The sequence below is a fragment of the Puma concolor genome, chromosome D2 (assembly GCF_028749965.1).
Source record: "Puma concolor isolate L17-30 chromosome D2, mPumCon1.1.hap2, whole genome shotgun sequence".
Classification (NCBI taxonomy): Eukaryota; Metazoa; Chordata; class Mammalia; order Carnivora; family Felidae; genus Puma; species Puma concolor.
In genome coordinates this window covers 54123754-54149894 of record NC_141677.1, presented here as the reverse complement: position 1 = coordinate 54149894, position 26141 = coordinate 54123754, and the positions used below count along the sequence as shown (strand labels likewise).

Sequence of the window (26141 nt, the reverse complement as noted above, 5' to 3'; positions counted from 1 at the left end):
TACCATTCTGAACAAACTCTTATCTATGCAATTAAGAATAAGAAAAATAAAAGTTTTTATTTTACCTTCATTTATACTTTCTCTGATGCTTTTCCTTTCTTTAGGTAGGTCTGAGTCTCTGACCTAGATCATTTTCTTTATCTCTGAAGAAGTCATTTTAACATTTCTTGCAAGGCAAGTCTACTGGCAACAAATGTCCTCAATTTTTGTTTGTTTGAAAACGACTTTCTCCTTCACTTTGGAAGGATAATTTCACAGGATATAAAATTTTAGGCTGGTGGGTGTTTTTCTTTTTTTTTTTTAATTTTTTTTTTCAACGTTTATTTATTTTTGGGGGACAGAGAGAAACAGAGCATGAACGGAGGAGGGGCAGAGAGAGAGGGAGACACAGAATCGGAAACAGGCTCCAGGCTCTGAGCCATCAGCCCAGAGCCCGACGCGGGGCTCGAACTCACGGACCGCGAGATCGTGACCTGGCTGAAGTCGGACGCTTAACCGACTGTGCCACCCAGGCGCCCCTGGTGGGTGTTTTTCAATACTTTATAAATATTTCATTCCATTCTCTTCTCTCTTGCATGATTTACAATGAGAAGTCAGAAGTAATTCTTATTTTTGTTAACTCTAGGTAAGGTGTTTTTCCCTCTGGCTTCTTTCAAGATTCTTTATGTTTAATTTTGTGCAGTTTGAATATGATATGCCTAAGTGTAATATTGGTATTTATCCTGCTTGATGTTCTCTAAGCTTTCTGGATCCATGGTTTAGTGTCTGACAGTTTGGGGAAATCCTCAGGCAATACTGCATCAAGTATTGCTTCTATCCCTTTCTCTCTTTTTCTTCTTCTAACATTCCCATTGTGTTTATGTTAGAGCTTCTGTAGTCATCCCACAATTCTTGAATATTCTGTTTAATTTTTTTCAGTATTTCTTTCTCTTTGACTTTCTGTTTTACAAGTTTCTAGTGACATATTCCCAAGCTCAGAGATTCTTTCCTCAGCTGTGTCTACTAATGAGTGCATCAAAGGCATTTTTCATTTGTTATGTTGCTTTTGATCTCTAATATTTCTTTTTGTTTCTTAGATTTTCCAGCTCTCTGCTTACATTATCCATCTGTTCTTTTATATTGTCTACGTTATCCATTAAAGCCCTTAGCATATTAATCATAGTTTTTAAATAGATTATTCATCTGATAATTCCAATATCCCTGACATATCTGAAACTGGTTCCAATACTTACTCTAGCTCTTCAAACTGTGCTTTTTGCCTTTTAGTCTTCCATGCGCACTTTTTCTTGATAGCTGGACATGATGTACTGGGTGAAAGGAACTGCAATAAATAGGACTTAAGTAATCTGGTTGTAAGGTGTGAGGGGAGAGGAAGTGTTCTATAGTTATGATAAAGGTAACAGGTTTGCTTTTAAAAAATTTTTAAGTGTAGTTGACTGGGTCGCAGTCTTTAAGTAAGCTTTGCCCCTTGGCTGTAAACTTTACAAGTGCTTCTCATTTCTACCCCTTAGGTGGGACAGGATGGCTAGAGCAGGCTGGAGTTGTGTACTTCCCTTCCCCCAATTTGGTTAGGCTCTGATTAAACCCCAATAGTTCAGGCACTGGTACATAGTTTCTTTTGAGGTTAGGTCTGAAGAAGAATAGAATACTTAAGGAACAGAATGGTCTGGTCTATTTCAAAATGGATCCTTTTTCCTCCCCCTGCTGAAAGCACAAGAAGATTATTCTTCGGTCCTCAGTGGGAGAACTTGGTAGAGCTCCAGGAGGTACAACTCACAAAAGTGTGAGCCCCACTATGATTGGGTCCCCCTGGAGTTTTAACTCTGTGACTTGTCCACATTGAACCTCCAGCAATTTGTCAATTACAGTTCAGGTTTCCTAACCCAATACTGGTTCCTAGGGAAGTTTCTGCTCCGTTAAACTGTGGTTCTCTGTATTTTCCTATCTGTCTTTCTCCAATCAAATTGTTGGAGAAAAATTGTTTTTTTTAATCAAAAACAATTTACCACTGTCACTTTAACCATAATTCTAAAAATACTCTGCTACAGTCAACCACAGATTTTAAAAAGGCAAATTAGAAAAAGAATCAGAAGCATACTCCTTCCAGGCATTTACAGTTGACATCACCGCCAGGCCTCTTTAGAGTGGCAGGATGGAAAAACTCCCTAGAGCAAAAGTTAAAGAGCTCTGATGCCAGAGAAAAAGAACAAGGCCATTTCTCTACTATACAGATTAAAAAGGTAATGGTATTCCCATTTTTCCCCTCCATTCTGATGCAAATCTTTTCAGGCAGAAGTCTTAAAGTAGCTCTCAGTGTGGGTCCAGGTTAATTTCAAACAGCTGAGGTACTGCTTGAGGGCAGGAACTACTTACTTAATCTCTTTTGTATCACTCACAGATTTAGCAAAATGAAAGGCATGCTAACAAGAGAGTTTATGTAATATTTCATAAAGTAAGCAAATATGGTAAAAATCAAACACTTTGTGTGTGCATCTGTGCTTTTTGGAGGGGAAACATGGGGATGTGGGTAAGAGTTGTTAGGTGCTTATTTCCATAATCATTAGGCAACTAAATAGGAATATATTTGTTAGGGTCACTGGACTGAAAAGAATTCGGCTAAGAGGTTAACTAAGCAATTCATGCTAATGTCTGTAATCAAGACTGTACACTTTAATCAGCTCTGTGAAAGAGGCAACAGACTGACTATTCCCTAGGAATGGAAATTCCCCCTATCTCATCCAATAATTCACTTGATTATTGATTTAATAATTCTCACTATTGAATTGCTTCCTCGTATCAGAGTTTAAGTCAGAGTCCTCTTGAAACAGGCAAAAGGTAGAAATGACAACAGCTCTTATTCTCATATCATAAAACAGAAAAGGTTTCCTGAGTTCCGTGTGAAAATAAAAAACAAACAACAAAAAAACAAGGATGCTCTACATTTGTGGAGCTGCAATTGATTTCCTGATTTCCAAGAAAATCCAAGGAGTATTCTATAGGAGTTGTAATTTCAACTAAATACCTGTAACTTAAGGGACCACTGAAATGATGAACCAGAACTAACATTTCTAAACACTTCCTCCCAACAGGCAGATTTTGAAAGTACAGTTCCAAGATCCCTTAATCCAAAAGCATCGTGTTCCAGTATCTTTAGTTATTTGACTTATAACTGACAAGAAAATTTGCTTGAAGATCCCTAGTTATACCAGATGTCAAGGCAGTTCATGTTTTAATGAAAGTACAGAGTCAGCCTGTTAAATTTAATGTTAACAGTTAAGATGCTTACAATTCCAGTCTTAGTAAATCTCTTCTTGACAGTGTATGAGTAACACATGGACATAAGGACAGAGAGCAAAAATGAAAAAGAAGAAAGATTGTGTAAAATCTAATATAAAAGAAAAGAATTTGTCTTTGGATTAGAAAAATGCACAAAAACTTGTGGACTTTCTTCCCATACTGTGGTACTTATCACACCATATTGTCAAGTGTCTTTTTATAGTTTTTTCTCTTATGAGCTTATCGAGGGCAGGGATACATTTTTATATTCTCAGCACCTAATAGAGTACTCAGAGCACAGATGATGTACAACAAATGGCACTGTGCTAAATATACCCTTTAAACTTCATAATAATTGTATGAGGTAGGTAACACCTTACTACTCAAATTTTACAGAAAAAAAACCCCAGGAAACATTATAATTAAAGAATATGCCCAAAGTCACACAACTGTCTAACTCCAGAGTATATGCCCTTAATTACTGTACTATACTATCTGCATAAATGAATGCCTGTTTTGTCCAGTTTCTGTTCAGTTTTAGTAACTAATTTTATCTACTCACTCAGACATCATCTGCATTTGTGCCTTATGTATCAGGATGACTATATGAGCTCAAAATCACCAGAAAAACATAAGATTTGGGGACCAGCCAGATAATTTTAGGAGTGACGAGTCATTTCTAGACTTCACATTTTCAAAGTGTGGTTACAGTTAACATTAGTTATTTCTAAATACAAGAATACTGAATTTTTTAAATGTAAATGACTGTACTATAATTTTAGGAGACAAGCTGGGTAATTTATTTTTTTAATTTAATTTTTTAAAATTTACATCCAAGTTAGTTAGCATATATGGGTAATTTATAATACAGCAAGAGTCGAAACATAAGAACTCTTTAATAAGAAACTTAGAAAGGGCTATGAGGTTAAACTAGCCAGCCTATTTTTTCTTAATTTTTTTTAATGTTTATTTATTTTTGAGAGAGACAGATAGAATGCCAGTGGGTGGGGCAGAGAGAGAGGGAGGCACAGAATTCGAAGCAGGCTCCAGAGCCTGACACGGTGCTGGAACTCATGAAGTGTGAGATCATGACCTGAGCCGAAGTCGGCCGCTCAACAGACTGAGCCACCTAGGTGCCCCAGCCAGCCTATTTTAAAGAGAAGAGGGGTGCCTGGGTGGCTCAGTTGGTTAAGTGTCTGACTTTAGCTTAGGTCATGATCTCACAGTTCGTTAGTTTGAGTCCCACATGGGGCTCTGTGCTGACAGCTCAGAGCCTGAAGCCTGCTTGGATTCTGTGTTTCCCCCACCCCTCTCTCCTGCTAGCACTCTCTTTTTCAAAAATAAATAAATATTTTTAAAAATAATAATAAATAAATAAAGAGATCAGGGTCGCCTGGATGCCTCAGTCAGTTAAGTGTCCAACTTCTGCTCAGGTCACGATCTCACAGTTCATGTGTCAGGGTGTCTGTGCTGACAGTCCAGAGCCTGGAGCCTGCTTCAGATTCTGTGTGTGTGTCTCTCTCTCTGTCTCTCTGCCCTTCCCCCACTCACATGCTGTCTCTCTCCTTCTAAGAAATAAACATGAAAAAATTAAAACAATAAATAAACAAAGATAAGAGACCAGGAAATAGTTTGTATTAGTTTAATAAACTATTCAATGAAAAAGTTTATATTACTAGACTATGCCAGTATCTCATGTATAGGACCCCAAATCAATAAAATTATAAAATAGTTGATAAAACAAATTAATGAAATTATTTAATATTCCATTCTGCTTAAAAAAACCATTAATTAGGGGCATCTGGGTGGCTCAGTCAGTTGAGCGTCCGGCTTCGGCTCAGGTCATGATCTCATGGTTTGTGAGTTCGAGCCCCACATCAGGCTCTGTGCTGACAGCTCAGAGCCTGGAGCCTGTTTCAGATTCTGTGTCTCTCTCTCTCTCTCTCTCTGTCCCTCCCCCGCTATTGCTCCATCTCCCTCTATCAAAAATAAATAAACATAAAAAAATTAAAAAAAAAACATTAATTAATCTTTTGGGACATCCTACAGTATTATACAAACAGAAATCTTTCCATTCAGAAAAATGTAGGAATTCAGTAACATGTAACAAGGTTTGTAAATAAAAAAATATTTATTTTTCTTCATATCAGAGACAACAAAGAGTGTAAAGCCAATTTAACACTTACCTAATTCATCCCACATTTTTAATTTCCAAACACATATGTATATACATTACATACAAAATTAATTATGGAACTGTGAGATATTAATGGAAATCCAGTTAGGCTGATTCAGCAATATTGTAAAAGTCTTCAAAACATGAACAAAATGTAATACAGCTTTGGGAAATCAATATATCTTTCTCCATTTTAGTGAAGATGTTTAAAATGCCAAAAGGGAACTGACATTTATGTACTTTTTGTTGACAGTGAATATCTCTAATTTTCAATGTTTGGAATATAATGGAATCAAGTACATAATAAAAATTGTCTTTGATTTTTAAAAGTTTGCTTAGAGTGATGGAAATAAAAACTTTTTGGTCGGGGTTTTACATACCTTAAAAGTAGAAAGTCCATAAAGTCTTGTGGTATGAACAGTCTCTTGAGAAATGTTTGTGATGTTAGTTATAAAGTCCTCCAGGTACCTGCAAGCTTGTTCCAGGTGTGTTGTGTTGATGATGATCTGCACCAGCTGGAAAATACAAAGTATGTCTGGTGAGATGCAGGTTACATGTACACAAAATCATTTGGTTTTTTATTTTTATTTTTACTATTTTTTTCATTTGGTTTTTTAAAATGGATTCTTACTTCCAGCAATTGTGCCATTTCTGTACAATTATAGCTTTATAGGATACAAGGGATTATCTGATTTCAAAAGCCTGCTGCAAATACTATGAATGCTATCACTTAAAAAAAAAATAACCAAGAGTCTGCCAATTGATTTAAAATAACTCTTAAAAGTACTTTTCCAAATTTTATACATTTACCAAGTAAAAAATGAGTATTTTCACTTTTCATGTAAAGTCTGGCAATCATAAATCTACATGTATGTTCTAGCATCATCAACCATCTACTATATTCTCCATGTATACCTTTTCCCCTCACATGGTTTGAGTTTACACTGACAAAACAAATCTACTTCTACTAATAAATTTAAAATAGAAAGCCAGTTTTACAGGATGATGTTTAGCAATAGTTCATAAAACTTTTTGCATATAACGAAACATTTAGCTATTAGTATTTTTTTTTTAACTTACCTCTGTCAAACCTATATGAGGTTTTCTAATAAGGTTCAGTAAACAGCTACTCAAAGTTCTGGTCAGCAGCAGATTTGTAGATTTTCTAAGCATATCATCTATTTCTGTTGAGCTAAAAATAAAGATTGATTATTATTTAGCTTTTCACAAAGGTATGGTTAGCTTCCTAAATAATTTAACACAGTTTACTAAAATAATTTCCCCCACCTCATTCTTTCGTATCTTTAAATAAGTTACTCATATTTATTAAATCCCAAAATTAAATTCTGTCACAAAAGGGACATTTTCAATAAAATAGAATGTTCATTTATGGCATAATTTTTTTTAAAATGTTTTATTTATTTTTGAGAGAGAGAGACACATACACACACAGTGTACAAGCGGGGGAGGGTCAGAGAGAGAGGGAGATGAAGAATCTGAAGGAGGCTCCAGGCTCTGAACTGTCAGCACAGAGCCCAACGCGGGGCTTCAATTCATGAACCATGAGATCAGACCTGAGTTGAAGTCGGATGCTCAGCCAACTGAGCGATCCAGGTGCCCCATTTATGGCATAATTTAAATGTATTCAGTAACCACTACAGTAAAACCATGGGGTACTTAGTCTAAGGAAATAAAATTATTCTTAAATCATGACTCCACTATGGGACACTTTCAAAAGCACTTCAAATACAATACAGCTAAAATTATTATTTTTTTAATGTTTTATTTATTTTTGAGAAAAAGAGCACGAGTGGGGGAGGGCAGAAAGGAAGGAGAATACAGGATCCAAAGTGAAGCAAGCTCTGTGTTGACAGCAATGAGCCCAATGCAGGGCTTGAACTCACAAATTGTGAGATCATAACCTGAGCTGAAGTTGGACGCTCAACTGACTGAGCTACCCAGGAGCCCCTACCGGTAAAATTATGTTTAAAATGCAAATTGACGTGAGCTCTTTCTAGATATAAGTAATTGCTAGATTTAACTTTAATATAATTAAGCTATCCATTTCCATTGAGATTTTTTTTTTACGATTCAAAGAAATAAACATAATTACATACACTAAGTTTAATTTGGTATAAAGAAAAAAAACCTCTACAATATTCCTTAACATCTTAAAAACTCCTAGGCTAGCACTAACAAGCTTTTTATTTTCTAGGCCTTCAATTTAAGTAAATAATGACTTCTTCACATATATATGGATATATATAGCTTTGTTATCAAAACAGTTAAACTGTCTTTACACCAAGTTTTCTCAGTCTTAGCACTATTAACATTTTAGGCAAGATAATTCTTTGGCTGTCCTGGGCTTTGAAGCAGCATCCCTGGCCTCTACCCACTAGATGCAAGTACCACCCTTTTCCCTAGTTGTGACAGCCCCAAATGTCTGTAGACAGTGCCAAATGTACCCTGGAGGGCAAAACTACCCCAGCTGATAACCACTGCATTAAACATAGACTAAAATTTTAGCATCCTTTTTATTTTATTAAAACATTACTCCTGAAGCACAAACATTTGCTAGTTTATTTTTTAACTGCAAATAGAGCAAGATTTGACAAAATATACGTGCTTCTCACTACTACTCCAATGTTTTTAATGCAGGCACTCTTTTCAATACCTGCTAACCCTAATTCTGGGAGACCTAAAAAGAATATTTCTCTGATTCTTTACAACTAAAATCAAGACTTCCCAGACATACTCCCAGTGGGGCTTCAGGGTTTCTTGGCATCAAAACTCTCAAACAGAAAACACTTTCTAATCTACCAACAGTGTCCTAGAACAATCAATGTACTCACCGTGATAAAAAGAGTTGGTTGCCCACTCCTCTGGTTTCTTTTCTAACACTCTCAAATTATGTTTAAAGACACCCTGAAAAGCATACTTCCCAGATGAAATATCCTGCAATACTTAGGATAGATAATGCCCTTTGTTTCAATTCCCTGAACTTCCTTGAACGCTAAGTCAATGCATACTTTTTTCTTGCATAAAAGTAGAGAAAGAAAACCTATCAGCACCTATGTCCTATTTGTACCAACAAGATTTACCTGACAATGACCAGTACTGCCTCCACTACATTTTTATCCCAATTGAGCATTTTTTTTCCGTAACTCCTTGTCCTTTGAGCCTATAAGCTGTACTCTTTTGTACTACTTTTTAAAAAAAATTCATGGTAATTAAATCTTAATTATAATAAATCTCCTAAAATTTTTTATAGCTTAACCTCTTCTGCAAACTGAAATTTCTTAAAGATCATATTAGGTCCAGATGTTTCCTCTGCAACTAAATAGTTGAGACTTTGAAGTCTCTTCATGAAGTCATTTCTTTCTCCAGTCCTACTTTTATTCAGATATAAAAAGAAAGCCAAACATTTGTACTACAAAGCTCTAAAACATCTTCTGGTTCTAAAAATCTAACTCCAAAATCTATTTAAACATAATAAAAGAGCTTTAAATCCAGAAAGTGATTTTTCCCATAACTTTTTAATGATAAATAAAAAAACAAAGGAACTCGAATAGCTCAATTTCAGGTCACAGATATAAATTTTTAAAATAAAAATATGTCAGAAAGCTGATAATCTAAATTCAGATTTACATATTTTTAAAGTAACTATGCTGCATCTGTCTCTGAACTGTTGATTCTCTCATGAGCAAAATGAAAATAGCTAATGTATTTAATAAAGCATAATTTTTAATAGTTCAAAGATAAGTCTTGTTGAATAAATAACTTATGATCATAGTTCATTAGAATGACTAGATATTGAACTAACAAAAGTAACAAATATTTTATCAAAGATAGAGTCTGGCTGGGGTGCCTGGGTGGCTCAGTTGTTTAAGCGTCTGACTTCAGCTAGGGTCATGATCTCCTGGTTCATGGGTTCGAGCCCCACATCGGGCTCTATACTGACAGCTGGCTCAGAGCCTGGAGCCTGTTTTGAATTCTGTGTCTCCTTCTCTCTCTGCCCCTCCCTGCCTCTCTCTCTCTCTCTCTCTCTCTCGCAAAACTAAATAAATGTAAAAAAAAAAAATTAAAAAGATGAGGGAAAAATTGACATTCTTTTCTGCTGTAGCATTAGTCCACAACATTGACTTTCTAGAAGGCTAGGCATTCACATACTGAAAAAGTCAGAACTGAGGTGGCAATTCTAGTTCTAGTCAGTCATGAGGGAGGCTTTAGGGAAAATTATACATAATATATTACAACTAATGACTTTTATCTTTGGTGTTCTAAATGCAATAAAGAATCAAATAACAATTAGATAGCCAATGTCTCTCCTCTATAAATAAAACAAAAGTTAATTCTAAATTTCTCTACTTTCTACAGTCAATAATCAGCATTTAGATTAGATAATAAAAAGTATGAGTTAGGACCATGCAAATTGTATACACTACCAATTTAAAAAAATGTTAAAGTACTCTACATTTAAAGTAAAAGATGAGGGGAACCAGTATTATAGAATCAAGACTGCAACTTCAAGAATAATTCTCAAATAGGGGCGCCTGGGTGGCTCAGTCAGTTGGGCATCTAACTTTGGCTCAGGTCATGATCTCACGGTTCACGAGTTTGAGCCCCACGTGAGGCTCTGTGCTGACAGCTCAGAGCCTGAAGCCTGTTTCAGATTCTGTCTCCCTCTCTCTCTGCCCCTCCCCTGCTCGCACTCTGTCTTTCTCTCAAAAATGAATAAACGTTAAAATTTTTTTTAAAAGAATAAGTCTCAAAAAGAACACTTGAGCCAAGTTGTAGGATGACTTTTTTTTTTGCTTATATATATATAATATTTATATACATAATATATATTAGATATACATCTATATTTATATACATAATATATATTAGATATACATCTATATTTATATACATAATATATATTAGATATACATCTATATTTATATATGTAATATATATTAGATATACATATATAATATTCATATACATAATATATTAGATATAAATATATGATATTTATATCTAATATATATTATATATACATATATAATACTTATATTATATATACATATGTAATATTTATAATATATTATATATATTACATATATATATATATACATATATATATATACATTTTTTAATGTTTATTTCTGAGAGAGAGACAGAGTGCGAGCAGGGAAGGGGCAGAGAGAGAGGGAGACACAGAAACCGAAGCAGGCTCCAGGCCCCGAGCTGTCAGCACAGAGCCTGATCCAGGGCTTGAACCCACGAACTGTGAGATCATGACCTGAGCCGAAGTCAGCTACTTAACCGACTGAGCCACCCAGGCGCTCCTGTAGGATGAGTTTTAAAGACATACTTCTTGTTTCTCCCTTTCACTTGCATATGTTTACCTCGAAAGAACAGATGAATACATGCATCATTGTTTCCAAAGATGACTAACTATAACCAGAAACTGTTTGAGAGCTTCACCTACAGGTAATCAAATTGTTAACTTCCCTTAACTTCTTCATCTAATTATTCACAAGCACAGGTAATATCTGGCTCCTTATGTTCCTCCCTCTTCATTGCCACTGATCCTATTTCAGTCTTTCTTCATCTCTCTTCTTGAACCACTGCCTTCACCAGTTCAACATGACTATTTTTTTTTTATCCCCCTCTAACGTATTATCCACATTAAGGTCAGAGTAAACTTTCTAGAATATAACTCTAGTAACGTCATTCCTTACTTAAGAATTCTTCAACAATTCCCTGATGCTTACAAAATAAAATATTAACACTCCAAGTTCCAGTCTCACTTCTAATATTATAGTATCCCATCCTCTCTGAAGTACCTATGTGCCTATCATATGCCAGGCAGTATACCAAGTGCTTTATACACCTGTATTACCTCATTTAATTCTTGCAACCACCCTATGAATTATTTCACTCATTTTGCAGATGAGGAAACTTGTCCAACATCTTACTACAACTGGTGAGTGTCGCCATCAAGATTAAACTAAGGCCTAAGTCTGAAGCTTATATTCTTAACCACTGCATTATACTGCCTCTATCCAAATCAGAAATTTGAAGTATTAAATAAAAAACAAGACAGGCATAAATTATTGGTGGTTCTCAGACCATTTGAGCTCCGCAACTGAAAACTACCGCAATTGAAAACGACCATCATAATCATTTGTTATTTATCTTCAGTTAATATTCATATATATCCATCAGTTTTCAAATGCTAGATTATATGGTGTGTATTGTGTTGTGCCATATAGGGAACACAGTATCTTTAGTGAGTTTTATGACTGAGGTTAAAAGCTAATGTCTTTAAAATATACCTTTAGAGATTCTTGTATAAGAGGTGGTAGAGTATTATGAAGCTTAAAGCAGTGGTTCTGAAAGTTCAGAATGCATCAGAATTACCCAGACAACTTGGTAAAACCCAGGGCCCCACCCTCAAAGTTTTTACTTCAGTAGGTCTAAGGTGGCATTTCTAACAATTTCCCATGTGATGCTAATGCTGCTGGTCCAGGGACTAAGTTCTGACAATCACTGGCTTGTGAGAAACACATAGCGCAGCAGATGCCATGCATTAGGTATTTATCTTCCTTTCTCTTCCTTTCCTCTCAAACTCAGATGTTATTCAGGAACAAAAATTAAGAAACCTTTTAAACCATCTTTATTCACAAGGAAGAAGCAGTGTAAGACCTAAGATCAGAAAACTCTTTTACCCTGGCAGGGCACACATTTCTTCTTCCATTTATTTATGTGCTCCTTAAATCCAAAATCATGGTAGCTTACAATAAGAGACATGTACAATACAATACAATACAATACAAAACAATAAAAACAGCTGTCATTGTTCTGTTTCAACTTGGAAAATAAATATTATACCTGAACTGTCTTCATGCCTTTCTTATGACTTAAAATTCAGAAGAATTTCACACTGAAGGGTATTTCCTGCTATCCCATATACAAATTAAGAATGGAATTCAGAAAGGGAGACTATAAAGCCAGCATCACCACTCTCTCCTCCAGAGTGTATTCACAATTAGAAGTATGTGAGTGACTATAATGCATGGTCCATCTAGGTAGCTGGAACAAGGTGTGGCATAAAGATTAATGTTCTTCTAATATTAACTGATTATTCCTTATATGCCAGACACTTTCTCTGATATGGGAGTCTTAAGGCCTGCTCCTTCATCCCAGCTCTCAAACTAACTAGCTGGGTCATTCTCGGTGATGTAGCCTCCCTGAGCTTCAGTTTCCTTATCAGCAAAACAGGGATAATATCACATTTCCCATCTCCATAAATGTAGGGTATTGCTTTCATCACACCAGATAAATGACATTCTCTAGTCTAAATTCAAGTTGGCTACAGCTACCAACAGTTGTTGTGGTGCTCTCCATTACTGAGTATGATACCAATTTGCTACAACCTTCTTTACTTCTATGGATTTTGTTTGAATCCTCATTTTAAACCTAATTAAGGAAAAACAAAACTATTGAGAATATCATCTTTTTGACAAGGGAATGACATAAAGGAGGGATATTGTTTAGCTACTGCTACCTTAGCAATAGAAAAACTAAAAAACATAAGATCTAAACAACTAAAGAAAAAGGGAAAAAAAAGGAATATTGATAAACAAACTTAACAGCAAATCCAAGGTATGAGCCTTATTTGGACCATGATTCAAACATACCAACTGTAGCAGCCCACGTGTCCACTGACAGATGAATGCATAAAGAAGATGTGGTATATATATAAAACAATATTATTCAGCCATAAAAAAAAGAATGAAATCTTGACATTTGCCACGACATGGATGAAGCTATAGAGTATAATGCTAAGTGAAATAAGTCAGTTGAAAAGGAAAAATACCATATGATTTCACTCATATGCGGAATTTAAGAAAAAAACAAACCAGCAAAGGGGAAAAAAAAGAACTGATAGTTCCCAGAGGGGAGGTGAAGGGGGGTGGGGAGGATATGTGAAATAGGCAAAGGGGGTTAAGAGTACACTTATCATGATGAGCACTGAGTAACGTGTAGAATTGTTGAATCACCTATATGGTACACCTGAAACTAATATAACACTGTATGTTAACTATACTGGAATTAAAATTTTTCAACTTAATAAAAAGTTTTTTAAAGGAGTAACAGTATCAAATTGTTATTCACAAACAAACATACCAACAGTAAAAAGACATCCTGGGGACAATCGAGAAAATAGTGATATGGACTAGGGAATGGAATAGTGTTAATTTTAAGTATGAAAGCTGAATAATGAAATGTCTTTATTTTGTTTTAGAAAAACATACTGTTTCTAGGGGTAAAGTGTCATTATTTCTGGAATTTGCTTTAAAGTACTTCGGCAAAAAAAGTTAGACAATATGGCAAAATGTTTATTATTGCTACAGATGCTGAGAACTCAGGAGTTTCATATCCTATTATCTCTATTTTTATGAGTTTGAAGATCTACATTATAAAAAATAAAAAAATATGAGAACTACAGGCCAATATCCCTGATGAATATGGATGCAAAAATTCTCAATAAGATACTAGCAAATCGAATTCAACGGCATATAAAAAGAATTATTCACCATGACCAAGTGGGATTCATTCCTGGGATGCAGGGCTGGTTCAACATTCGCAAATCAATCAACGTGACACATCACATTAACAAAAAAAAAAAGAGAAGAACCATATGATCCTGTCAATCGATGCAGAAAAGGCCTTTGACAAAATCCAGCACCTTTCTTAATAAAAACCCTTGAAAAAGTCGGGATAGAAGGAACATACTTAAAGATCATAAAAGCCATTTATGAAAAGCTCACAGCTAACATCATCCTCAACGGGGAAAAACTGAGAGCTTTTTCCCTGAGATCAGGAACACGACAGGGATGCCCACTCTCACCGCTGTTGTTTAACATAGTGCTGGAAGTTCTAGCATCAGCAATCAGACAACAAAAGGAAATCAAAGGCATCAAAATTGGCAAAGATGAAGTCAAGCTTTCGCTTTTTGCAGATGACATGATATTATACGTGGAAAATCCGATAGACTCCACCAAAAGTCTGCTAGAACTGATACATGAATTCAGCAAAGTTGCAGGATACAAAATCAATGTACAGAAATCAGTTGCATTCTTATACACTAACAATGAAGCAACAGAAAGACAAATAAAGAAACTGATCCCATTCACAATTGCACCAAGAAGCATAAAATACCTAGGAATAAATCTAACCAAAGATGTAAAGGATCTGTATGCTGAAAACTATAGAAAGCTTATGAAGGTAATTGAAGAAGATTTAAAGAAATGGAAAGACATTCCCTGCTCATGGATTGGAAGAATAAATATTGTCAAAATGTCAATACTACCCAAAGCTATCTACACATTCAATGCAATCCCAATCAAAATTGCACCAGCATTCTTCTCGAAACTAGAACAAGCAATCCTAAAATTCATATGGAACCACAAAAGGCCCCGAATAGCCAAAGGAATTTTGAAGAAGAAGACCAAAGCAGGAGGCATCACAATCCCAGACTTTAGCCTCTACTACAAAGCTGTCATCATCAAGACAGCATGGTATTGGCACAAAAACAGACACATAGACCAATGGAATAGAATAGAAACCCCAGAACTAGACCCACAAACGTATGGCCAACTCATCTTTGACAAAGCAGGAAAGAACATCCAATGGAAAAAAGACAGTCTCTTTAACAAATGGTGCTGGCAGAACTGGACAGCAACATGCAGAAGGTTGAAACTAGACCACTTTCTCACACCATTCACAAAAATAAACTCAAAATGGATAAAGGACCTGAATGTGAGACAGGAAACCATCAAAACCTTAGAGGAGAAAGCAGGAAAAGACCTCTCTGACCTCAGCCGTAGCAATCTCTTACTCGACACATCCCCAAAGGCAAGGGAATTAAAAGCAAAAGTGAATTACTGGGACCTTATGAAGATAAAAAGCTTCTGCACAGCAAAGGAAACAACCAACAAAACTAAAAGGCAACCAACGGAATGGGAAAAGATATTTGCAAATGACACATCGGACAAAGGGCTAGTATCCAAAATCTATAAAGAGCTCACCAAACTCCACACCCGAAAAGCAAATAACCCAGTGAAGAAATGGGCAGAAAACATGAATAGACACTTCTCTAAAGAAGACATCCGGATGGCCAACAGGCACATGAAAAGATGTTCAGCGTCGCTCCTTATCAGGGAAATACAAATCAAAACCACACTCAGATATCACCTCACTCCAGTCAGAGTGGCCAAAATGAACAAATCAGGAGACTATAGATGCTGGAGAGGATGTGGAGAAATGGGAACCCTCTTGCACTGTTGGTGGGAATGCAAATTGGTGCAGCCACTCTGGAAAGCAGTGTGGAGGTTCCTCAGAAAATTAAAAATAGACCTACCCTATGACCCAGCAATAGCACTGCTAGGAATTTATCCAAGGGATACAGGAGTGCTGATGCATAGGGGCACTTGTACCCCAATGTTCATAGCAGCACTCTCAACAATAGCCAAATTATGGAAAGAACCTAAATGTCCATCAACGGATAAATGGATAAAGAAATTGTGGTTTATATACACAATGGAATACTACGTGGCAATGAGAAAAAATGAAATATGGCCTTTTGTAGCAACGTGGATGGAACTGGAGAGTGTTATGCTAAGTGAAATAAGCCATACAGAGAAAGACAGATACCATATGGTTTCACTCTTATGTGGATCCTGAGAAACTTAACAGAAACCCATGGAGGAGGGGAAGGGGAAAAAAAAAAAAAAAAAAGAGGTTAGAGTGGGAGAGAGCCAAAGCATAAGAGACTGTTAAAAACTGAGAACAAACTGAGGGTTGATGGGGGGTGGGAGGGAGGGGAGGGTGGGTGATGGGTATTGAGGAGGGCACCTTTTGGGATGAGCACTGGGTGTTGTATGGAAACCAATTTGACAATAAATTTCATATATTAAAAAAAATAATAATAAAATAAAAAAATAAAAAAATATATAACATCAAATTTATAGCAACATAACTCCAATGTCGCTAAAATATGCAAGCTTTTCCAATGAGATGATAATCCATTAAAGAATCAAGGCCTGCAAATCAAGTGTTACTATTTCACAAAAACAGCTATGATGAAGACACGTTTATTAGTAAACTTACCTCCGGTGTAGTGACTCTGAAAATTTAAGGCTAGCATAAATAAATTCTTTAACTTGAATGTAAATATGAGGCACTGACTGAGACATGGGAAATTTCTTTGGGAAAGATTGCTGTAGAAAGAAAAACAAAGTTGATATTGTTTTTGAAATTTTAGAAAAAGATATTCTAATCACCTGAAAATGTAAAAATTAAATTGCTTTCACATTTGAATAGGAAATGACTGCATCTCAAAGTCTACTGTTACATTTCTAATTATGTTTGAGATTTTAAAGAAAACTAAAATATTTCTGAGAAAATAGTGGCAATTTACCTGTTTCTTAAATCCTATTATCAGACTTCTAAGAAGCAGAGAAAGTACATATCAATACCACTGTATGTTCTGATGAGAAACATCTTGCAGAAGAGGTCTAGCTGTCTGTTGCTTTGCATTCATAATACAAGAGTCAGGTTGGCCATGAAAGTTATGGGCCATCTTCCTGGCTCAGTATCATCAATTCTAAGACTCCTCTCACTCACGTTCAGTGAAGGCTTGACACCAACAAGGTATCTATTTCATTCCATAATTCCTGTAATACCTTACAGCAGTGCAGCCAATGGTTTACATGGTACCTTCTGGATAAAGTGCTTTATCAGCCAAAATTTATTAGCAAATTCTCAGTCTCCAAAAGGTAAATTCTCTCCAAGATTTCTACCAAAAGCTCCTATTTACACTTAATGAATTCTAATTTATACTTCCATCTTCACATTTGTTGCAACGTAGTTAAACAGTGAAAGTATTCTCACCAAGGTGACTAGTGACCCCACAGATGTTAAATCCAACAGACTTTGCCAGCTTTCACGTTACCTGATTTATCTGAAATATCTGACACAGTTCCCTCCTGATTCTTAAATGATCTCTCCTTCCTTGGCATCCATGCCCCACATTGATTTTCCTTATTTGTCTACCTTCCCGGTAGCTCTTCCTAGTCTAGCCATCTCTTAATTATTGCTGTGCCTTAGGGTTCTAGCCCACATCTTCTCTCTCTCTCTCTCTTTTTTTTTTTGTTTGGTTTGAGAGAGAGCGCACACAGGAAGAGCAGAGAGGGAGAGGAAGAGAATCTCAAGCAGGCTCCACACTGTCAGCACAGAGCCCAATGTGGAGCTAACTCAAGACCTGTGAGATCATGACCTAAGCTGAAATCAAAAGTCAGACACTTAACCAACTGAGCCACCCATGTGCCCTGCACCACACGTCTTCTCTTCTTACTACACATACTGTCCTTGGATGATGTTGCCTAGTATCATGACTTCAATCACCATGCAAGCACCAATATCTCCCAAATCTGTTACTCGAGGCTAATTCTCCTGAAGTCCAAATCCATATATCTAACTGCCACTTGGACACTTCCATTAGGCTGTGACATTTGGGACATATTCAGTAGATCCAATAGTGCAATTACCATCCTTTCCTTCTAAATCTGCTCCTCTGGTATTTCCTATCTTAGTAAATGCTACTACTCTTTAAGGCAGAAACTTGGCTATCATACCTGACCCCTCTATCTTCATCATCCCTCATATGCAAATAATTACCAACTTCTGTTGGTCCCCACTCCTAAACATATCTTAAATCAAATTCCATGGCCATAACTCCCACTCAGGTCACCAATCTCTCTTACCAAGATAACAGCAACAATTCCCTAGCTGGCCTCCCAGCCACTAGTCTTACTCTTATCTAATCCATTTGCCACACATTGGCCAAAGACATCTTTCTAAAGCACAAATCAGATTATGTTTTTAGTGGTTAAAACCTTGTTGTGACTTCTCAATAGCCCTCAAGATAAAGGCTGAACTCTCTACCACTGTTTATAAGCTCTAGAATAGTCTGGTCCTTTCCACTTCTTCATCTTCATTTCTTGATCTTCATCTCTTGTACTTTTATCAACCTTGCATTTTATACTACAGAACTAGAGCCTTTCTGCATGCTGCTTCCTCTATCTTAAGGAGTGCCAAATTCTGTGAATTGTAATTTCATGTTTATCCCTCACTTGACTATAAGCTCTTTGACAACAGAGACTGAAAAACTACCAAATAGCACAATGTCTAGTAGATGAATGATCAACATCTGAATGAACGAAGTATTCTTAGGTACCTCTAGCAGAAGGAAACTTACAACTGGCTGCTGGTGAAACAGTCATATACAGCAGTGTCTCTCCAAAACTGGTAGGTTCAATCTTTCCAAATTTAGAGACTCAATCAGGAGTACTACAAAAACCAACCAAAAAGTTGGTATTCTTTAAAATCACCTGATGATAATGTAAGTGCTAATTCACCTCCAAATTATGCTTTACAGAATAATGAACCCAATACTATTTAAAAGGCATTTCAGCTTTAAGAACCATTTTAATGACATTAAAGACAGAATATAAATAAGTTCTTCTTTTAGCCAAAGAGTTCTTATCAAATTAGCATAGTTATCTGCAAAAAGACAGATCTTTGCATATATGTTCAGTCTTACTTCTTGCTCACCTATAATATACTAAAAACACAATTCAAGTTATTTGAGAGGCAGTTTTACATCTTTTCTAATAGTTTTAAATGAAAATTATACTCAAATTAGGAAAAAATTGAATATATAAACACACAACCAAGAGAATGTTACTAAATAATTTTATGAGTTTTTTCAGTTTGCAGATTTAAATCTTCCAAGTGGTTTTTATTTTAACATTAGTTCTTCTCTTCAATAAGTAACACATGAAGCAATGAATATAACTCGTAATGAGCTTAATCCTAAGAGATACTGCATATTTTGGAAGCACCCTACAAGCAAAGTCAAACTTCCTTTTAACTATAAACCTATTTAGAATGACTTAGTGTAATTAGAAAGGACATTAGAGATTATTTAGTTCGACATTCTCATTTGACAGATGTGGCACAAATGCCTAAATAAGGTAAGACATCTGCCCACAAGCTATAGGCAGACCTGGCATGTGAACCTGGACCAAATCCAATGTTCTTTATATAGATGCTACACCCTGAACAAACTTATTACCAGTAACTAAAACAAAATAAAACCAAGCCACAACATGCAGAATATTCTGGTCTTTTGTGTTCATTAAAATACAACTATTATGTATATACAGTGGCAGTCTTGGCTATAATCTAAAAGCTATGCATTTAATTACTTGGTCCTATATTTAGTGACTATTATACATAACATGTCTAGTTTATACATACATAAAAAATAACAAAAATTTAGTCATAGTTCACACATTCACTGAGAATTCACTCTTGTTCACTGTGAAGAAATAAAAACACAGAAAACGACTAAATTATAAAGAGTTAGAAAATAACAAAGAAAAGTAAAGAGAAAAAAAACAAGAATAAAAGTGACAATAACAGGAAAGATGATGCTGTTTTCCTGGGAGATCAGATTCTACCCAGAGATACTAGATAGGTTCAAGTGTGTGCTGATGTGTATGGATGATCACACATATGCAATCATGTGTATTCCCACAATACTCTATGTGCTGGTCTCTTTCCTTTCTCTATCCTGTCTTTTGTTAACATATCTCGACTCTAAAAATACATATTCCCATTTCAGGAAAAAAATCTACAGGTGGCAACTACCTTCATACAACCCTATTTAACCAAGATAAACTTTTTGCAGAAGTGTATTTCTAGAAAAGAAAACATAAAACAAGATTTTCCACAATGATGAACATTTCAGATCAATTCTCCTCTCTTTCCCTAGAATATTCTTATTCCTATAATCTACTTGACATTTACTTTATCTAATTTGGAATATATATAACGTTACTAATACCTGTCCTGGGAATTCACCTAACATTTGGGACAACTGCTCCTAGTATCCCCAGGAAAATCCCTTCTTAACTTCACAAAAACAGTAGTAGTAGTAGTAGTAGTAGTAGTAGTAGTAGAATAGAAGTAGTAACATAATCTTTAACAGTCAACAGAACATAACTGAGTTTCTCAGATAACACAATAACAACAAAAGCCTGAAAAGAAGCCACTCTCCCAATGTCAGGTTAATATTATATAGCAATAGCTATTCATGAATTTGTTTCAGAGAATTCCTAAATTAAAAACTAGCTTATACCTTTTCAAGGTCTGGATCTTGAAAGGGAAATTTACTGATGACTACTTTATATTCTTCTTCATTAACAATAGGGATGGGGCTATAATTATCTTCTTCAAAAATGTCCCTGTTGAGAAAGAAGAGAGACTTGAAAATATAATATTGAAAATGTATCACTGAAGTGATATAGAACAATACTTTTTTTATAAACCAATTACTACAAAAGCATTTTCGTTAGTCAGTTAAAAGTTGAAATAGGAAAACACTGCCTACTCATCCAGAATTCTAAAATTCAATACCAAATAAATCTTGTCCCTCAAAATTCATATGCAATCTCTTCCTTCCACTTGTTTTACATCCTCTCAGCACCTCAGTTTTAGTTTTTTACTCTAGAACAATTCTTAAGATGCACAGTCTGAACAAACTCATTATCTACAACTAAAACAAAGCCATAAGATGAGTATTACAGTTGTATTTCTTGATAGGGACAATTCTCAAATTGTAAGTCTTTTCTCTCTCTCTCTTCTCAACTAGATCGTTAAGTGCCCCGAAGATGTAAACAGTGCCTTTGATTTAGTCTTTTCAAAATGCTGTATTTACAAAAGGACCTTTTATATTTAGTAAGGCAATATGATTACTACTCACACAATATCCCTATGCTCCCCATGTGCTCACACAGCCCCCACACAAACAGGCAGAGACATATCACTAGTTTTGGCCACTGGGTTGAGAGTGGAAGTGACAGGTGTTGCTTCAGGTCCAAAGCATTTATGAGCTGACTGTGTGACTCTCTTTCCCATGGTAATAGGGAATACTACATGTCAAGAATGTGTAAACACAAATGCAAACAGCCTGGATCTAGGACTACTAGACCCAGTAGGGACTTCTGGGTGAGAAATAAAATGTCTGTACCCACCTGCTGAGATAGCAGGCATTTTTGTTACTATAGCATAACCCAGACTGTCCAAATATACCTGCTGTCCAATCATCAACTTTCTTTTAACCAATAATTCAGCTTGACTAATATTTATTGAGCACTTATTGTGTGCCAGGAGCTGGAGTAATTGTGATGAAAATTCCCTAATTCATGAAGATGAAAACAAGATCTTTGTTTTCAACCTAACAGAGGAGATACAGACATGAAAACAAATTATGTTTATAATAATGCGTTATACATAATAAAAGGGGTGCAAGTTTCAGAAATAGCACAAAGGAATAAATGATTAAGTTTATCAGAGTAGGTGGGAGATGATCTCGTGGAAAGTTTTATAGAGAAGCCATGGGCTCTGTAGGGCCCTTCAAGATGAAAAAAGAAATAATTCCTTGTTTTTTTTTGAAAAAAGAAATACTTCTAATGAGATTATGGAAGAACAGCATTTCAGAAAGATGGAACATAACAAGCAAAAGCATAAGGGGTAAAAAAGTATGAGTGTGGGAGTGAGTAAAACCATAGGTAGTACAGTACTACTAGAGCGTAAAGTACACAAGAGATATGGTGTACATGAGGCCGGGCAGGGGGACAAACGGAGTCATCCAGATTTTATCCTGTAGGCACTGGAGTACCATTAACAGGTTTTAGGCAGAGAAATGTGGTATGTCCATTATGTGGAGGATAAATCGGGAGGACAATAATGAACACAGAGGCCAGTGAGAAAGACTGAAGAATAATCTAGATTAAAGGTGATGAGGATCTGAATTAAAGCTGTCCTAGTGGGGACAGAAAGGAGGTGGCAAAAAGAAGAGGTTTAAGAAATAAAATATATACATAGGATTTAAAAACTAAATGAAAATTATGAGGGAAGGTATATTCTGGATGAATCTGTAATTTCCAAACAGGGCAAATGGACAAATGATGTATATGGCACCTCATTAGAGACATTTGCTGAAGTATGGAATACAAGAGGATATGATTTTGACTGGATGACTGGTATCTCATTGATAAATGGGGTCTGGAGCCTTGATGAGACTGGAAATAAAGGCACAAGTTTGTAAATCCTGATGGTGCACAAAATAGTTACAATAAAACTCTGTTCCGGGTGGGGGAGGAATAAGACTCTGTTTGGCTAGAGGCGCCTGGTGGCTTAGTCAGTGAAGCATCTGACTCTTGATTTCGGCTTGGGTCACATTCTCATAATTCGTGAGACTGAGTCTTGAATCGGGTTCAGTGCTGACAGTGAGGGGCCTACTTGGGATTCTCTCTCTCTGCCTCTCTCTCTCTGCCCCTCCCCAGTTCTCTCTCTCTCTCTCCTTTTCTCTCTCTGAAAAGAATGAAATCTTGCCATTTGCAACAATGTGGATGTAACTGGAGGGTATTATGCTAAGCAAAGTAAGTCGGTCATAGAAAGACAGATGATTTCACTCACACGTGGAATATGAGAAACTTAGCAGATGATCATAGGGGAAGGGAAGGAAAAATAAGATAAAAACAGAGAGGGAGGCAAACCATAAGACTCTTAAATACAGAAAACAAACTGAGGGTTGATGGGGGCAAGGTAAATGGGTGATTGGCATTAAGGAGGGCACATGTTGGGATGAGCATTGGGTGTTACATGTAAGTGACAAATCACTGGGTTCTACTCCTGAAGCCAAGACATACAGTGTATGTATACATACAGTGTATGTATGTTAACTAACTTAAAAGTATAAACAAACAAACAAGATATAAAATAAAAATTTTAAAAAGACACTGTTCACCTAAAATATCGCGAGAGGTTTCAACTAATCCTACTTACTTCCTTTTTTTTTTTAAATTTTTAAATTTATTTTTTATTTATTTTTAGAGAACGAGAGAGAACATGAGCTAGGGAGAGCGAGACGCAGAATCAGAAGCAGGCTTCAGGCTCTAAGCTGTTAGCACAGAGCCCGACATGGGCTTGAACTCATGAACCTCAAGATCATGACCTGAGCCAAAGCTGGATGCTTGACTGACTGAGCCACCCAGGTGCCACAATCCTATTTCCTTCTAAATAGTGTTTTAAAATAAGGGTTTAAAAGACAAGTTACACTATAGAGAACAAATAGATGGTTACCAGAGGGGAGGTGGGTGGAAGTATGGGTGAAACAGGTAAAGGGAATTAAGAATACAATGAATTATTATCTTGGGGGCACCTGGATGGCACAGTTGGTTAAGCGTCTGGTACTTAGCCTCAGCTCAGGTCATGATCTCATAGTTCATAGGTTTGAGCCTCTCGTCAGACTCTGCGCTGTTGACATAGAGCCTGCTTGGGATTCTGTCTCTCTTTCTCTCTGCCCCTCCCCCACTTGTGCTCGCGCTCTCTCTCTCCCTCCCTCTCTTAATAAATACATTTTTTAAAAAGTATACAGTTATCTTGATGAACACTGAGTAACAGAATTGTTGAACCACTATATTGCACACCTGAAACTAATATAATACCGTATGCTAACTATACTGAAATGAAAACCTTTTTAAAAGGCAAGTTACAGGTTAAGAAACTACCAGAAGACCATAAACTACTTACTTTATACAAATGCCAGGGAATCAGTTAATATGAAAGGCGAGATAATTTAATGAATGGTACTTTCACATTCTGAAAATGTTAATGTGGTCTTCAAAGTGACTGTTTACTGAACTGAATTCTATAAACATTTACTGAGTTCCTACTCTGTGTAAAGCACTGTACTTGGGGCTAGGCAATCAAGCATATAAATATAAATAAAACACTGGTGTTCACAATATAGCTGGAGGGAACCATACACACACATAAATAAACTATAACATTATAAATTCTATCATGGAAATAGTCAAATCTTAATTATTCAGTACTGATGATAACTTTTACCTCTTAGCCATTGTTGTCACTTCACTACTTGTGAAGTCAAAGTTTATTTTTGAAGATATATAGGTCAAGAATAAGAAAAGCTTAAATTCTGCTATTTTCCCACCAAATTTTATTTTTAAGTAATCTCTACACTCAACATGAGGCTTAAACTTAAAACCCTGAGATCAAGAGTCACATGCTCTACCTACTGAGCCAGCCAGGTGTCCCTCTATTACTGCTTAAAAATTTAGGCAAAAGGCATGATCCAGAAGGGTATTAAAAGTAGAAGTAAAAAAAAAAAAAAAAGTAGAAGTCAAAAAACATTTGAGAATTATACAGAAAACAATACTTCATGGTTTTTCCCCATCTTGGGCGACAATCTCACTAGTAGAAGTCTTATGATAAATAAGACAGCTGGCTCAATACAAATCTATCAACAATTATAAAAACTTAAAACACTCTTCTGAAGAGGGCAAGTTATTAACATCAACCCTATAAGTAAAGATTTTATATATAAAGATAGATTATATCACATTACATCAAAGCGTAGACATTATAGATTGCCACCCATCAATAAGCACTACCCATATTTCTAAAATACTGAAGATCAAAAACTGTTGATGCATTATATGTTTCATCTAGACTGTCAACAGTCCCCTTGAGACAACATCCTGACAATATAACCCCTAAGAAATGTTAATACAAAAAGTGCAAATAAGAATTTATTTGGTTGATGTTAATAAAAGTGAAAATACCTTGTGAACAACTCAGGTATTTTAAAAAGATTTCTATCTGGAGCCCCTGGGTGGCTCAGTCAGTTAAGCATCTGACTTCGGCTCAGGTCATGATCTCACAGCTTGTGGGTTCGAGCCCCGCATCGGGCTCTGTGCTGACAGCTCGGAGCCTGGAGCCTGCTTCAGATTCTGTGTCTCCCTCTCTCTTTGTCCCTCCCCTGCTCACATGCTCTCTCTCTCACACAAATAAATAAACATTAAAAAAAAATTAAAAAGATTTCTATCACAGTATTCAGGTCATCTCTGTTTAGTTTTGAAAACTGATGAGGCAAATGTCAAGCTGATGTTAAATCATTTAACATATTTTCTGTTTTAATCTCATTAAATATTACTGCCACATCATTTCTATATTTGGGTGACCTAGATGTAAGATCTCAAGATTTACATTTTTATTTTTGAAAGAAAAAAAAAAAGAAAGGAAGAGAGGGGAAAGGGGAGGAGGGGGGAGGGAAGGAGGATGGAGGGATAAAGGATTTTAGAATTAGGGAACAGATTTCTCTTTTCATGGCAATACAAAGTTATACAGATTATAACAGATTATAAAATACTTTTTCCATACCCTGCAGGCAAGTGATTAAAGCAAAAGTAATTTTCCTAATTAGATGCTTTAAAGATTTTTAGTCTAGTTACATTGTTTGTAAAAACAGCACTTTCTCCAAACAAATTTACTTTTTATTTTTTTAAGTTTATTTATTTTGTGTGTGGGGGGGGGGGTGGGGGAGGAGAGAGAGAGAGAGCGCGTGCGCGTGCAAGCAGGGGAGAAGCAAACAGAGGAGGAGCCTGACAGAGCCCATCGGCAGAGCCCTACTCAGGGCTCAATTTCAGGACTGCGAGATCATGACCTGAACTGAAGACCAAGAGTCAGACACTTAACC

General features: G+C 36.0%; 1 protein-coding gene across 8 annotated transcripts in view; it reads right to left on the bottom strand.

Moving 5' to 3' along the window:
• Positions 1–26141, bottom strand: part of EXOC6 (exocyst complex component 6) — a 234594-nt gene that overhangs the window by 95565 nt on the left and 112888 nt on the right. For 7 of the 8 annotated variants that reach the window (XM_086680379.1, XM_025917949.2, XM_086680383.1 and 4 more), the window contains 4 exons: positions 20715–20820; positions 16619–16728; positions 6533–6644; positions 5833–5967 (listed from right to left, as the gene is read on the bottom strand). In XM_086680379.1, the coding sequence (XP_086536505.1) occupies positions 5833–5967; positions 6533–6644; positions 16619–16728; positions 20715–20820 (463 nt within the window). Of the gene's footprint in view, positions 1–1232; positions 1322–5832; positions 5968–6532; positions 6645–16618; positions 16729–20714; positions 20821–26141 lie in introns of all 8 variants that reach the window. The other variant, XR_015241737.1, reaches the window with a different exon arrangement.